Source organism: Buteo buteo, chromosome 10 (assembly GCF_964188355.1).
Source record: "Buteo buteo chromosome 10, bButBut1.hap1.1, whole genome shotgun sequence".
In the NCBI taxonomy this organism is placed as follows: domain Eukaryota; kingdom Metazoa; phylum Chordata; class Aves; order Accipitriformes; family Accipitridae; genus Buteo; species Buteo buteo.
This window is the reverse complement of record NC_134180.1, coordinates 12878620-12893961: the sequence shown is the minus strand read 5'-3', so window position 1 is coordinate 12893961 and position 15342 is coordinate 12878620. Positions and strand designations below refer to the sequence as shown.

The following is a 15342-nucleotide window of genomic DNA, read 5'->3' as shown; positions in this document are numbered from 1 at the left end:
TATTAATTGTCACCTGTTATTATTATTGATGGCACAACAGTACTGGTTTACATGTAATGTTTTAAAATAACAGATTTCTCTTAACACTGTAGCAGAGCAGTTGTCAGAACACATTTGCACAGGCATGCTAGTTTAAAAGGAAGAAGATGTGCAAGTACGTTTGACCAAAGGACCAAGAATATCCCCACTTTGCCATAGCAGAGTAACTTCTCTTTGCTTCCTGTTTTGGAGAGGAACAACAAAACAAACATCAATGAGCATTTAAGTGTGAAAACAAAAGTGGTGGCCATCCCTCAGCTTTTTCCAGTTTCTCATTAGCAGCTCTCACATTAGCAATCATTACCACATAGTACATCACTTCTGAACTGTGCGTCTCCTGTCTGCGGATATCCACAGGGTCTCATTATCGGGATATATACCAGAAATTTATGCTCCCGCTCATGTGCTTTGAAGGAAGAAACTGCTGACCTGGTTAATGCATATGCCTCTGTCCAAGGAATTCTACCTGCTGGAGGGAGTACTGTGAGACTGAGGAAGGCTCACTTCTTGCAGCCTCATGTCACCCTGATCCCTTCTCCCATCCACACCCTGAACAAAGCCACGTAAGAAGCAAAATGAAGCAGATATCTGCCTGCAGGAGATGGTAACTTTCTCTGGTATCACATATCATAGCACACCCCAGGCTCCAGTGCTGAGGCAGGATATGATTTTCTAGATTTAGCTAAAACTTAATAAAAGCTTTTCTCCTTCCTAAGATAGTATGCAGCTTAATGCATGGTCTGCAAGGAAAGCAGATGTGGTATGGTGGAATTTCCCCCCCCCCCTTTTTTTTTTAAAGGATACATAGGAAACATCATCAAAAGGAAACATCAGCATAGTATCTGTATTAACAAATTAGAACTTGCCAGCAGTGTGTGTCCACACATTTAAATCATCTGCAATGCCAAGCATGTTTTCAATCAACAGAACCCAAATCTTGCTTTGGCAAAGTATTTTACCTCCTAAATTAGTCGAAGAGGGGAATTTTCTGGTGGTTGTTGTTGTTTTGGGTTTTTTTACAGCTGTACAAGCACAAATAAAGTTCCAAATGCCATGTTGTCACAGTTCACTACAACAACATGTAGTTTTCTGAAGAACTGTGCAGAAGCACAAAGTTTACTGGAAAACAAAGTGCTGAGTTCTGGCCTGTTTCCCCACTCCCAATGCAGTTAACATTCAGAGACAACAAACATCTTTTTGTCTCTCACCCTCCCTGACTCTGCAATCCAGATGGTGATATTAGTGTGGGTGTAGAAATCAACATACAGAACACAAAGAATCAAGCCCAGAAGACATTATTTTTGGTGATGGCAACTTTGCACAAAAAGGAACACATACCAACTCAGATAGTCAGATTTATACCGGATAATAATCAGACACCCACTCCTTTTTCCATGCACCATATGTAAGAATGGGAAAGCAGACAACAGGACTACCTGTAATGTTAAAAGCTACACTGATGAAAAAAATCCTGAAAAATTTCAGTTTCAAATCCAGTCTTAGCTGAGCTTCTATACACCTTCCAGTTCCTTTACCTGTCTGATACCTTTCTTGTGTCCATGCTTTGCATGGTGGCTATGTCAGAGTACAAGAAACTTCATCAAAACTTATTTTAATGAGATTTCTAGCCATGTGTGGCAAGCCCAAGATCAAAGAAACATCTTGGTTGTCGTTTATACATCTCACTTGTAACCAGATACTTAATTACTTCTATGCATTCCACAAAGCTGATCCCTAAACACATGAAATCAACACAAAATATATTGCCTGCTTGGTACACTTTTCCTTTGTAATCTCAAAGGCAGCTAACTCAATTTCCTATTGTAAACACAAAGCTTTAACATCACTGCAGCTGCCATTCAAGTACTCTCACTCCCCTGTGGTATTGTAGGAAGATGGTTTACAAGAACAGGTACCGAGCCCCTCCTATTTTGGACACCTCTGTCAATTACTACATAAAAAGGCATCTGAACCAGTTCTTTGTAGGTTATTCCAGCTCGAAAATTGAGATCCCTGACAAATTGAATCTGTTTCTCCACTTGCCTATCACAAGTTTCTCCAGATCCCTTGGACAAGTCTTCTTGTTAATACAGTGTTCTGTGCTATCTTTGACTGATGACCTAATTCCAGCTTTTATTAGATAACATTAGATCAGATTCAGTTGGCTCCAAGGCCAGGGAGGTATTTACATGCATTAATTTCTGATTCATGAACAGGTTTCCCTTTGTTTTTATATACAGACCCACAGAAATGAAAGATGTGTTTTGCTTATTGTCATTTGTATTCATTCTCTCTTAAAGATTTTTCCTCTTTAAAAGGTAAAATAACTGTGAAGAGGAAGAGGTAGAGAAAACTAACCAAATGAGAGAGCGAATGGAGTATATGTATTGGTCCTGACAAAGCAAGATGTTACCATCTGACATGGTTCTGGAAATAAGCATTGGACTAACATACACTAACAGCCAGAATTATGGCTTACTCCATGTCACAGACCAAACAGTTACCACACCTTTGGCCCAAACACATAAAGTTCGGTAACAACTTTAAAAGTTTACATTAGCAATTCACCAGACGCTCCAGCCAATCTGACCCCATTTACTGAAAAGCTTGGCATTGAACAACAGTTTCTCTTCTCTCCCTGTCTTTACAGCTTATTAAACCAAACCTTCTTTCATGTGACATACCTGCACTGTAGATGCAGAGGGCCCTTCACCCTCTTCCCTGTTTTTTTGGTTTGGGTTTTTTGGGGGGTTTGTTTGTTTTTTTGTTTGTTTTTAAATAACTACAGCTTTTGTACCTGAGAGGATTCTCACTGAGTTGTTCAAAGTGATAGGCCATCCGTTCTTGAGCCATGTTATTGATGGCAAGGGAATTCCTGAAGCTTCACAAACCAGAGAAATGGGATTCTTCTCCACAATGCTGATGTTTTCAGGCATCTGCAGGGAACCAGCAATACTTGGGGGAACTACAGAAAAGAGTAAAGAAATGCCATGCTTCAGAACAAATAAATATTAATTTTGCTCTCAAAACATTCGGTTAACCAAATAATAATTCACTGAAGCTAAAATAAGTTTGGCAAGTGAAGAGCTACGAAACCGAGACATTTAGTACTACATGTTAATGACAATTTCTTACAGTGTAATGGCATGGAAATATTAAAATTAAATTCTATCAGTTCTATTACCTTTATTTTATGGCTTAAGTTCCATAGTGAATAAATTTATAGTAGTTCTGTCCATTCTATGCTAATTATAATTTCCTGTATCTAATGAAACACTAGGGAAAATTATAACACTGACAGAATTACATGCTTTTTCTAATGGAAAGAACAAGACCCTATTAAAATAACTACCACAAATTTATTTTTAGCTTTTCTTTGCTAGAAATAAGAATATTTCCACTTTGGAAGCAGTTCTGCAGTTCTACAGTTCATACTTTAGAACATAAAGCCTGGGGTCAAGAATTGATGACCAACATCCTCCAGGACTCTGGGTAGCTTGAGGAGGTTTGAAGTTTCTCTCTACTGCCCAGAAGTTTGATAATACAGTACAGCAAATATTCCAAATAAAAAAAGAAAACTGGTAAACAATTTTTGTCTCTCATTTTCAATAATAAGAATTCCTGTGTTTACTTTCACAGTAAAACATGAATATTCAGTGTTTGACAAAGCCTAAAAAGTCATATGCAAAAGCATTACAGTGGCTGTAAGATATTGTGATGTTCTGATCAATGCCATCAAGTCAAATTATGGAGATGATTTATAGTTGGACATACCATCTTTAAATTCTTCTGATTGCGCAAAATGAGAGAACCTGATAATTAGATACTTGAGATACTCGCTACCCTCCGGTAACGGTCCTCTGGTAGCTGCTACTAACAGGGAGTTCTTGGTTTAACCTTGATTTCTATCTCCCACAATAGAATACTTCATACCATGACACTCACTCCAGTATTATATAAAATTATACCATATCCTGGTTTTCTTCTCATGGGAGATGCAGCAACTAGGGGTGGATTCATATTAACAGGGACAGAGGTAAGACTTCAAAATATTCAGGACTTATAAAACTGGATTTGGATTTTTTGTAACGCTGCAGTTGAAACTGCATCACTGACCTGCAATTGAAACTGCATCACGTGTAAAGCTTGCAACAGATATAGGTGGTGCATTTAGGTACACAACTATTTCTTGGATGTCCTTGGGTGAATTTAAAGGTCTAATTTGTTTCTGTTATGCCTGCCCCATTTTGCACATACTTACCATGAACATTTAAATCGTATTTTCTGTCAGATAGCCCTGCCACATTGGCAGCAACACAGACATAGCGGCCAGTGTCTGACACCTGGGCATTTTTCAGTTGAAGAAAGCGACCATCATGAAGTATCGCTATGTTTCCTCCACTGACCAGCGGATGGCCATCCTTCATCCATGTTATTGCTGGTTCTGGAATGCCCTGTACCTTGCACTCCAAGGAAATTTCATTTCCTTGGGTGATGACAACTTCTGATGGGTGGCTACTGCTATTTAATATAGTTGGTTGAACTATGAAAGAAAAAGAAACACAGTGTGGAAGTCAACTGGAAGCTACATTTCAGGATCTTCACCTGTTTCTGAACAGAACAACAATCAAGTTTGCCAGATCAGCATTTTAATGAAGACCAGTTGCTGCAGGTTATTGCTGGCAAATCAGTTAGGAGCACTCTGCAGTTCTTAGTATTTTCCACAGGACCAAGGCAAGACAAATCACCTCCTCTCCCCTCACCCCACCCCATAAAGTAAAAAAGTTTTTTAAAATGTAGCTTACAGGCAATTTTACAAATGCAAACAGAAGAAAAAATTAAATTAAAAAAGACTGCCCCAAATGCTGTCAATCCATGCAGATTTTTGAAGATTTTCTCTTTCATGGGATTGTTTAAAAAAATACCTCCTTTTATTCCTGACCAAAACACAGAAGCAGCACTAAAATCTAAGGGAAATCTAAGTTCAATTAACTGTCATCACTGCTACAGTTTGGCGACAAGAAACATTACACTACCTAAAGGGGTTACATCCTTGTAATCATCTGTGGTCAAATGAACTTTCAACAGGTATATGCAATGTCTTGGTCAAGCCCCAAGTCCAGATTGCCAAAATTTTAATTACTTAACATTCACCTCAGAGTACCCTTAAATTGTCCTGTAGCTAGACATTACTCTCTGAAAATCTTGCAGCTTAACATCACTGTACTGGTAACACTTTCATAACGTAACTATTGCAGAACTGGTAAACTACGAACAGAATTTTTCATGGTAACTTACTGTATACTTGCAAACTGTATTCTTTCTTTGCACTTCCAGCTACATTTGTAGCAATACAAGTATAGGATGCAGCATCAGACTTTTCAGCAATTGAAATTTGTAGCTGTCTGCCTCCAGACAATATCCGCACCCTTCCTGAAAGGTCAGCCACCAGTGGAGAGCCTGAAAGAGACATTCTTTCAGATAAAAACCACAAAAAATGGTAATGAGCTTGTTCACACGGTGTAAAGTCGACTGGCTCATTTAAAAATTACTGCACGCCACAATTGTCCATTTCAGAACTGCTCTATTAGAGTTTTTCACAGACATCAGAAACTTCACACAAGCAGTTTCTGAGGACTTCCCATATTAATTGCTGACTTCATGACACACAGCAACCTGAGCTAAAACACAGCAACTCTCACCACACTCACATCCATCCAGAAAGTTTTGGACACTTCCACTGAGCAGCAAATTCAACACTTTCAGTAAAATCTGACTCATTGTCCAGTATATAATTATCTCACCCAGCACAGCCAGTGCTTGGAAACATATAATTTAGTTTTCACAGCCAGACCACCTGTGTTTTTTCTGTCACACAGCACATGTGCATAGACTTCTGCCCAGGAAATCCTCAGCAGAAGCATGACAGCAAAATAATATTGCACTCTCTGAGCAGAATTTTCAGTCTTGGAGACCTCAGGTTAGGCAGCTATCTTCATCTCCACAAACTGCAGGGAGACTTTGTGACAGAAGGAATACACCTGCCACTGATAATTCTTACAAGCTGAATTTTCATTTCCCACTTGTGCATTTAAAACCCGCTCTATGAACAAGTGCACCAAATATCAAACATGATGAAAAATCTGGCTCTCGCATAACATTCAAAACCGTACTACTTTCTAACTGCCTTTCTAGACTTTCCAACAGGATTAAGTTTCCTTTCGGCCATTTAAGTGTATACACCTTAGCCTTGCGGTACATTGTTAGAACATGTCATACAATGCCTTTTGGCTTCCAAGAGACAGGGTTTAAAAAGAACTTGATAAACTTCATTTTCTTTGAAAATTTTATGCATTAGAAAAAGTGTTTTTTATTTAAAATCTGCACTTTCCACAACCCAAAATTAAGGTAGGCACATACCACACTGGATTGTGCTGTTAGAAAAAGACAGATGAATAGGTAAGATTGATTAATAACACAAGAATTACCACACTAGAAGAGTTCAACATCTTATTTTGTCTAATATTCCATCTCCAACAGTGTCCATGCTTAAAAGAAGGTGCTAAAAATACCTGCTTTTGTCTACTGATTCATAAGAAGATGTTTGTCAATGTTACTTTAACACCTAAAGAAAAAAGGTGTGCAGACTACTCAAATATTAAGATGGGATGAGAGAAAGGTTCAGTAAATCGCAAAAGCAATTATGACAACTAGATGCGTTTTCATCACTTGGTAGAATGCCATGGCTGCAAATTTAAAAATAACTCAGAGAATATGTCTATGTTATGCAGTGGATCACAGGGCAGAGACCCTTGACTCCACACCACAGGACTTCAGTGACTCACAGCCCTGCCCGGCTGGGACGCACAAATATGTCTTGATGCTGCCTTGCTGCACCATGGTAAATAAGCATATTGAGAGGAGTTAAGTGCTTCACAGTCCATTTTTAAGTCAGCTCAAGAATCTCTGCACTGTGCTTCTCTTGCACACCTTTAGGAATAATGACACCTAATACAAGCAGAGGTGAGTTAGAGAGAAGGGGATAATCTACTACTGTAGTTCATTTTACTCAATATCAGGACTGTTTAGATATCTGCACGCTTGAACTCCTCAGAATACACCATCTAAAATGCCCACAGGAAAAAAGAAAAACTGGCAGGTCAGAATTATCACATTTGCTTTATAAAACGGACAATGGGCAGTTACCCACCATTCTTTTTCCAGGTAAGACTGGGTGGTGGGATGCCACTAGACTCACATATCAGGCTTATCAAGCTCCCTTCAGTTACCGTCAGTTGAGAGATGTCATCTGAGCCATAAATACTTGGTGACACTGAAAAGAAATGCCAAATAATTGCAGCATTTGAAACAAAACATTATCGGCCAACAGCAAGACCCAAATGACCCTCATACAAATTTGTCCTGTTATACTCTGAAGCAATTACAAGGACTGTATGCTCTTGCTGACAACATAAACCAGATCCTGGGTAGGGAATAATATACTTGTGAATGACTGCATCTGTCCTTCCAGCCTCTGAGGTCTAGTGCATGCATAGGCTCTATTTCTGGCTGACTTTTGAATGGACTTCACAGAACAAAGCCGTTTCTGTGAAAGATGTAAACTGACTCCAACTCTAAGAGCCTGCCTCATTCATGTCCTTAGCTAATAAACCTACAGATATCATCATTAGGTGGAAAGTGACTTTTAAAAGTCAGCCTAAGTTTTTCGTTTGAATTTTTCCTGCATCAAAACAGTGGCTGCCACATCCAACGCTAAGGACCCCATCCCTTCAATTGCCCTACTGTAGCAGAGTGCCAGCTTTGCTCTACAACTCTGTGACTGTAAATCAGTTGCAGACAAAAGGGACCACTTTTTTCAGTCTGATTGTCAAAGTCTTAAAGAACTTTGGTTCGATCACTACAGAAGGGATAATTGCCTTCTTGAAATGGAAGAACCATTTTCTTCTGATGAAAATAGCGTAGGTAACACTTGAAAAGAGACCAAAAAAAGCAGAGGAGAACATAGGCTGAGACTGGCAAATAAAATCTCACTAGTAACTTATCCAGCACATTTTTTATGCAAATGACAGTAGATGGCTTCTCCTTCTGAGACTTCAAACTCTTATTTAGCAGCAACCAGATGTATGGGTTTCAAAACAACTGACTGCAAAGGGCTTCAACCTTTTATTTGTCCTGTTTCTTGTCAAAAAGTTTGTGCCATTCTCTAAGGAGGCACATCTTACATTTAACACATGGGCTGGTTCCTGGAACCAGAGTTAGCTCTCAGGATCTCACCAATCCTCAGATTTTAAATCCATTTCCTGGATTTAAAACTTAAAAATATGGCAAGCATGCCTCTTGGTCCTTCGGTGTAAACAAAGACTATAATTCTAAACTGTTATCCACAGATGGCTTTCACAGGCAACTTTTGGTTTCTACTAAGCTTATTCCATCAAAGCTGCTAACTAGCAAAGAATTATCCCTCCTCTCAAAATCCTACTGAAACGGTCTCACTGCGCAAAAGAACAAATCCAATATCCCTCCAGCAGCAAAGGTCGTCTGCAACACTGCAGATCTTACAAATCTGGGGAGGGAGAGATGAGAGCTAAAGATGACATGCACAGTAAATGGGTATATAGGAAAATTGCATGGTCTTGCATGGTACTACAATATCCACCTCTAATTTAAACATCAGGAATATTTCTTTTTAATATATAATGACAGAATTCTATATAAAAAATTGTAGTTTTATCATTATAAACCCTGTTGGATAATTCCAGTCTTGTGATTTCAAAGCAAGAAATCAATTTCTAATAGCAAAAAAAGGGCACATTTCAATTTGCATATGGTAAGAAAATGATGGTACAGCAAAAACACTCAAAATCAAATATTAAAATAAATGTCCTAAGCCACATTCACCATCTAGCCATAGAAAAATTTTACTAAAGCTATTTTTGTGATTCAGTGCTGATAACTTTACAGAGCAAATAAAGCTAGGTAAACCAGCTTTTATGTATCTGAATTTCCATGCTTCAGCATTTTAAAAAGTAGAAAGTTGGTAGGTTACCTTAAATGGCATTAGAGTGCACAAATAGGAGCTATGGATACAAAACCAGTTAGTTACAGCTCTAAACTACTATCATGCATGCAAATCCAGCCTGACAAAGGCCTGCGAAGTAGCTGGTATTAATTTAGAATCAAAGCAATTTGAAAAATGTGTGCACTTTCTTGGGACTGTTAAACTACAACAAATAAAATAACATCTCCTTGCATGAACCTCAGCAATTAAGTGTTTATGAACTACCGAGGAGATTTTAGTGTCTCACATCATGATTTCACTCTGAGCTCCGTTCCCATTCCTGGAATAAGCTTAATAAATCTTACCCCAAATATTGACATTATAGTTCTTTTCAGTTTTCCCAGCAACATTTGTCGCTTCACAAGTGTAACGGCCAGTGTCCTGTACTTGAGCTCCTTCAATCTAGGAAGAAAATGAAAACCTGGATTTCTTCTTCTTACATTGTTATACATGAAACTTGTAGGGAGAGGTTGCTCAGATTTCAATTTTTATTTTTACATCTGTTTCTCTAAATATTAATAATACAGTATTACTCCTGCAAAATCTGTACACAAACATCCAGGTGTCTATGACCTCCCTCACTCCTCACCCACTGCTCTCTATTGCACCAGAGGGCCTAATGCTATCCAATCTCTAAAGGGTATCTAGTGCCGTCATGGTGGGTATAACTCCCCAGAAAGCAATCGCCACCAGAGCGTGACTGCCCAGTTTACCTTCAGTACACTTCCATCTTCAGAGATGCTAAGACCTGGCTTCTTCAGCAAGGGTCGTCCATCTTTGAGCCACATCAGCATGGGTGGGGGAATAGCATTGCTCTGGCAGAGCAGCTCCACTGCCTGGGTGATGAGCACTGAGACATTTTGTTCCTCTCCCATGATGTTTGGTGGAACTACAGCAACAAATCAAAACAAAGGACCTTTGGGTATTGCAGACTTCCCAGAGTAACCACACTGTGGAGTTAGCAGTCTTCATTTAACAAAAATAAAACGGCAATTACTACCTTTCTGACACACAACTTAAGTCTCCTTTATAGCACAAAGAGCACTGGAATAATTTTTATTACTTAACAGAATATGCTCTACACAGGATCTATGCTAGTGGGATATCAGCTACAGAGAAACCATGTAGATAAGCCAAGACTAGCAAAAAAATACTTGAAATATGGCTAGAAAGGAAAATCACCAGTGTATAAAGAATGGGGAAGTACATTCCTGCTAAAAAGAAAAAGACCTGATGAGTGAAAAGGTTCACAAGATAATAATCAGACCCAGAAGCTGAAAATGCCTTAAACTTTTCCAGACAGTGCCAAGATGGATACTTGGCTTTAAGGACAACTCTGACTTTAAGAAGAATTTTGTCGAGATGGCCAAATACAGAAGACAGAATGAGATCCTACGTGGTTCCAGCCAAGTGAATGGGTTAATGACTTAATCATCAAGTCATAATCTACAATTACTTTATTGTCTGTTTTGTGTAGTATCTGCTAGCTAATTATTGCAATTGTTGGCACTGAGCACTATATTTAGATTTGTACTACAGTTTCAGTGATAACTTCATTATTATACTATTATTTCCAAATTATAGGGTAGAAAAATCAGCTTTTGGAATGAAAGTTTTCCGTGTAGAAGAAAAAAAAAATGCTTCTGGACATTTAAATTGAAGCTCATTAGCTGTTCTTGAACAGTGTCAGGATATAAGAAAACACATTTTTTTCCCCCATTTTTAAGATTATTTTTGTTTCCATAGTCAGAAAAACAAAGTAACTGAGAAGGCAACTGAGAACTAAACCTTGGAACACAGCAAGCCAGCAGTTTTCCATGGGGAAAGTGTTTGTGGCTGGAGTAAAAAAAACACAGAGGAAGTATTAGACTGACAAGATGCGCTTAACCGAAAAGATTAAAGACCAAAAACTGTTTGCCATCTATGGCTTTGTATCAGTATTCATGGCTGACCTGAATGTCCTTTGTAACAGCATGCTGTACCATCAGTCAGAGGAAATTTTCTGAGACTTGTCAGGCAGCTTTGAGTTGTTGACAGAACATCACCACATTAAGAGTTTCAAAGTATTCCAGTGTCAGACACATGCTGACTTGGAAAACAGCAAGAGTGGTGTAAGCTATCATGCCCTGCACTGCTGCTGCTTACCCCCAGCTCTATACCAGAGGTTCCCTCTCCAAGATCAGAGCCAGTGAGACAGAACTTGGATGTGCTTGTCATACACACCACCGCAAGTCAGGTCCCTTCGTTTGCATCACTAACAGAGGTGACTGCAGCAAACTGCAGAGAGCAGAAGTGCTTTTACTGGGCTGCTCAAGCATGATCCCGAAGAGAATTCCTGTTCATGCCCTTAATGGCATACATGGTTCTTAAATCCTTAAAAGGGAATCCCTTTCCTTTCCTGTCATTTTAAAACATAAAGCATGTTCATTGTAAACTCTTGACATTAATGCAACATTAGATCTACAATTAAAATATTTACAAAATCAAAACTCCCAGCAAGAATTACTTTGTCTGGTTACAAGTATCCAGTGCGATTTTTATGGCTGTCCTGTACTAAGACTGTTCAGTTTGCCCAAAAAAAGTTGACCAGGGCCAGATATAAGAACCTTTATTGTCACATTGGCTTTGCTTTTTAGTTTTGCAATCCATTACACCAGAAACTGCATGTCTGATTGCACAAAATACTGGGGAAAGAAGAAGGGAAGCAGTGGGACTGTCTGTGAGAAATACTCTGGGCTTCACTCTGAACAAAATGATACTGAATTAATTAGCACACATGAGATTATAAAACGTCCCAATGTGATACTCAGTAAACCAGAAATACAATTCTCAAGATGTCCTGAAAAGTAACTTTAACAATAAAGCTTTGTTTTTCTTGCACAGGAAGTACTAAGCAGAGCAGCTGATTTCACAGTTTGGAAATAATTTAGGGAAAAGTCTGGTCTCTGTGGATAAGAAATATAGTAACTGAAAAAAAAAAATCTGTTTATCTTACTTTCTTTGTAGAATTCACAAAGGCCCAGATACTTTACAAGTGTTGTGGAACTGAATATTGGAAACTGATACATTACTGCAGAAGGCAAATTTACTTTCAAATACTTTTCCACCATCTACTTTTCCTCTCAGCTAAATTAATTGAAATGTGTTCAAAAGAAAACTGTTTATGAAACAGAGACAGACACTAAAGCATTTATTTCTGAAGGAACAGGGTTTAAAATTAATCTAATTATGCCCATGGTAACTATATGTTACCCAGATTGTTCCAACTCCTAGACTAGCCCCAGCGCACCGCACATTTCTAACCATCTCAGCTCCAACTGCACTCCAAATTATTTTCCTCCTGTGACTTCTTAATTAGATTACCCATATGAGGCAAATCTTAAGAGTAATATTACTTTTTGGTGACAGCCTCACTCAACATGGCCCTGCAGCTGAGCTCAAACCTGGCCAGCTTCTAATACAATAGTTATTTTAAACATACACAACTTCTAACTAACTCTTAATTTCATCTAGCTAAAATTGACAGAGGTTGCAGAAAATAAAAGAGAAACAATAAATATATCCATGCCACTTTTGTGGTTACATATACATACATGCCAAACTCCAAAAGGGACCTTGATATTCCTTGCTCTAGACATAAAATGCTCCAGCCTATGTTAACCTTGAGCTTGCTTGCCATGCCAGAGTCCTGACTTTCTGAACTGCCCCTTACAGATGCAAAAGTAGCCATGACTCAAGTCACGAGTATCCTAACCACACTGCATTTACAAGGAAGTCAATTCTGAAAGCCAAACTCAAAAACAAATAAACTGGCCAGCTGTCCCTATTCACCTTAGAAAACATCCGAACTTCTAACTTCTCTTGCAAGATTTTCCAGACTTGTGCTTAGGATTGCCATAAAGCTAGAGAATGGCAGAGCCAAAACAGTTCTCTCTCTACTGACCTACTGAAAGCAGAAGCAAAAATACAAACGTTCTTCAATTCCAAACCACTCTCTCCATATCTGGTACCATAAGATTTCTAAAACAAATGGCAGATCATTGTTCATCCTCATTCCACTGGTGTAGAAAACCACTGAGATGTCCAAGGAAAATTAAATCTTGCTAAAGTCAAACTCCCTGGCATTCCTCCTGGCAGTATGTCATGCTCTTTGGTATCTGCATATCACCAATGATCTCTAAGAACACAATATGAAAAGGCATCTTATACAAGTTGCAAAAAAATCAGGATGAAGCTCATACAAGTCACAAGAAATCAGAAGGAAGGATGAATTTACATGAGCTCAATCATAAAGATTACAGAATTAACTTGACATAATGTGGAAAACTGACAAAGTACAAAAGAGATATATTTCCTGCTTCTTGAAAGAGACAAATTTGACTGGTTGGGCTCTGTACAGCTCAATACAGTGTCACTATTAGAACTAAAAAAGTCACCACCATTTAGGCAGGCATAGCAAGGCTTGAAAATGGAATGGAAACTGGAGAGCTGTACGGCAAACTCACATTGACTCATTCTAGTTCAGTAAAAACAACTGAGCTCTGGCCCCAATAATATGTAGATCCCATGGGGAAAAGATGTTTTTTTACACAAAGACAAACACATATTTTTCCCCTATCATTTATAAATGAGCCTTTATGTATTAAACTTTTAAATTTACTGTTGCAGCTACATTTCTTCAGAGATACGGAGAAGAACATACTTACATACTTTAATACATGTGTACATATGTGCATATGTATATTTTTACTTACAAATACACATGCACACATCTCCTCATCACTTTGCTGTCCATTATGGGTAGGAATCATTTTTATTCAATGTTACTAAAGGTCTGGGCCACAGTGTGCTTAGTTAAAGCTCCATGAACAGTTCTCGTGACCAAAAAAAAAAAAACCAAAACATTTGTCAGAAAATCTCACCATAAACTCTGAGATCAATATCTCTTTGGCTCTCACCCGCAGCATTGACTGCAACACAAGTGTATTTTCCTGTGTCACTGATCTGAGCGCTAGTCAATGCCAAGACTCGGCCCCCAGACAGAACCTGCAATACAAGCACGACACATTCAGAATACAATGTAAAATACAAGCAGAGAGAACTATTAGGTTTCATTTCAAAATGAAGTACTTGTTTTGCCACTGCTTCCCACCATTGCTCTGTTCTCTACACTATTCCCTGCACTCTGGTTGCTCTCTTTTGATTGAGACTTGCAAAAGCAGTAGTCTATCTTCATGCAAGTCTGTAGGGAACTCCTAGCATTCGCAAGCCTGCAGGATTTGGACATTTCTCCCTCTTATCAGTTTCAAACATTGTCACGCCTTTTGTCTGTGCCCAGAATTGTCCCCATAGTACACAAATTTCCTCTTTCCTTTCAGATCGTAAAATTAGCTTTCAAAAAGCAACCATGCCCTCTCCTTTTAACTCTGAGATATCTCCTTACATCAGTGGTTGGTCTTTTATTCTGAATTACTATTTTATGTAATGAGGTATTACATGATCTTGAAGCTCTACAGATCTCTCCAGCATAGGAATATGGTCCAGTGTCCTCCTCTTGCCAGTAAGTGAAAAATTTGTTGATGCAAACTCTTACTCAGTATGAAATCCGTTGAAAGGACCACCTTATTTCAACGTATCTATATCTTCCACTTCACAGTAATTACTGGAGCTAAACTCACACCAGTAACCTGAGCAAAAGACCTTATACTTCCATTCCAAATCCTCTACCTTGTTTTGTTCCATTAAATTGCACCAGCTTAGAAGTCTCCTACCACAACAGGAAACAGCACAGATAGCAGGATTTGAACCCAGTACCTGGAGTCCATCACTAAAGCTGGACACCGGGCTACCATCTTTTAGCCATGTCAGAATAGGTGCAGGGATGCCTCTTGCTTCACACTCCAGTCGCACTAGATTATTAACCACCACTGTCACCATGTCACTGCTGCCAGAGATCGATGGTGGGACTGAAAAAAAAAAAAAAAAAAGAAAATAAAGCTGAAACAGCTACATAAGAGTATTAATCACAATGAAATGAAATGGGCTGCTTACTTTTGGACATTATTTCTCTTTCTGCAAGGCACTACATTGTTGGAAAGATTCGTCATGTCACTCCTACTGAACTCTTGTCATTTGTTTGCTCTGTGCCAAATTCTGCTCTTTCCTTGCATAAGCAGTCAGATAATTTCAATGAAACTGCTGTGAGCAAGGTAAGCAGGACTGGG

At 38.7% G+C, this 15342-nt stretch overlaps 1 protein-coding gene across 1 annotated transcript in view; it reads right to left on the bottom strand.

Moving 5' to 3' along the window:
- The window catches only part of HMCN1 (hemicentin 1), a 210130-nt gene that overhangs the window by 73294 nt on the left and 121494 nt on the right, over window positions 1-15342 (bottom strand). The window contains exons 39-46 of the mRNA XM_075038698.1: window positions 14933-15084; window positions 14041-14164; window positions 9832-10007; window positions 9424-9520; window positions 7250-7372; window positions 5338-5499; window positions 4301-4582; window positions 2837-3004 (exon numbers count right to left, since the gene is read on the bottom strand). Coding sequence (XP_074894799.1) covers window positions 2837-3004; window positions 4301-4582; window positions 5338-5499; window positions 7250-7372; window positions 9424-9520; window positions 9832-10007; window positions 14041-14164; window positions 14933-15084 — 1284 coding nt within the window. The remainder of the gene's footprint in view (window positions 1-2836; window positions 3005-4300; window positions 4583-5337; window positions 5500-7249; window positions 7373-9423; window positions 9521-9831; window positions 10008-14040; window positions 14165-14932; window positions 15085-15342) is intronic.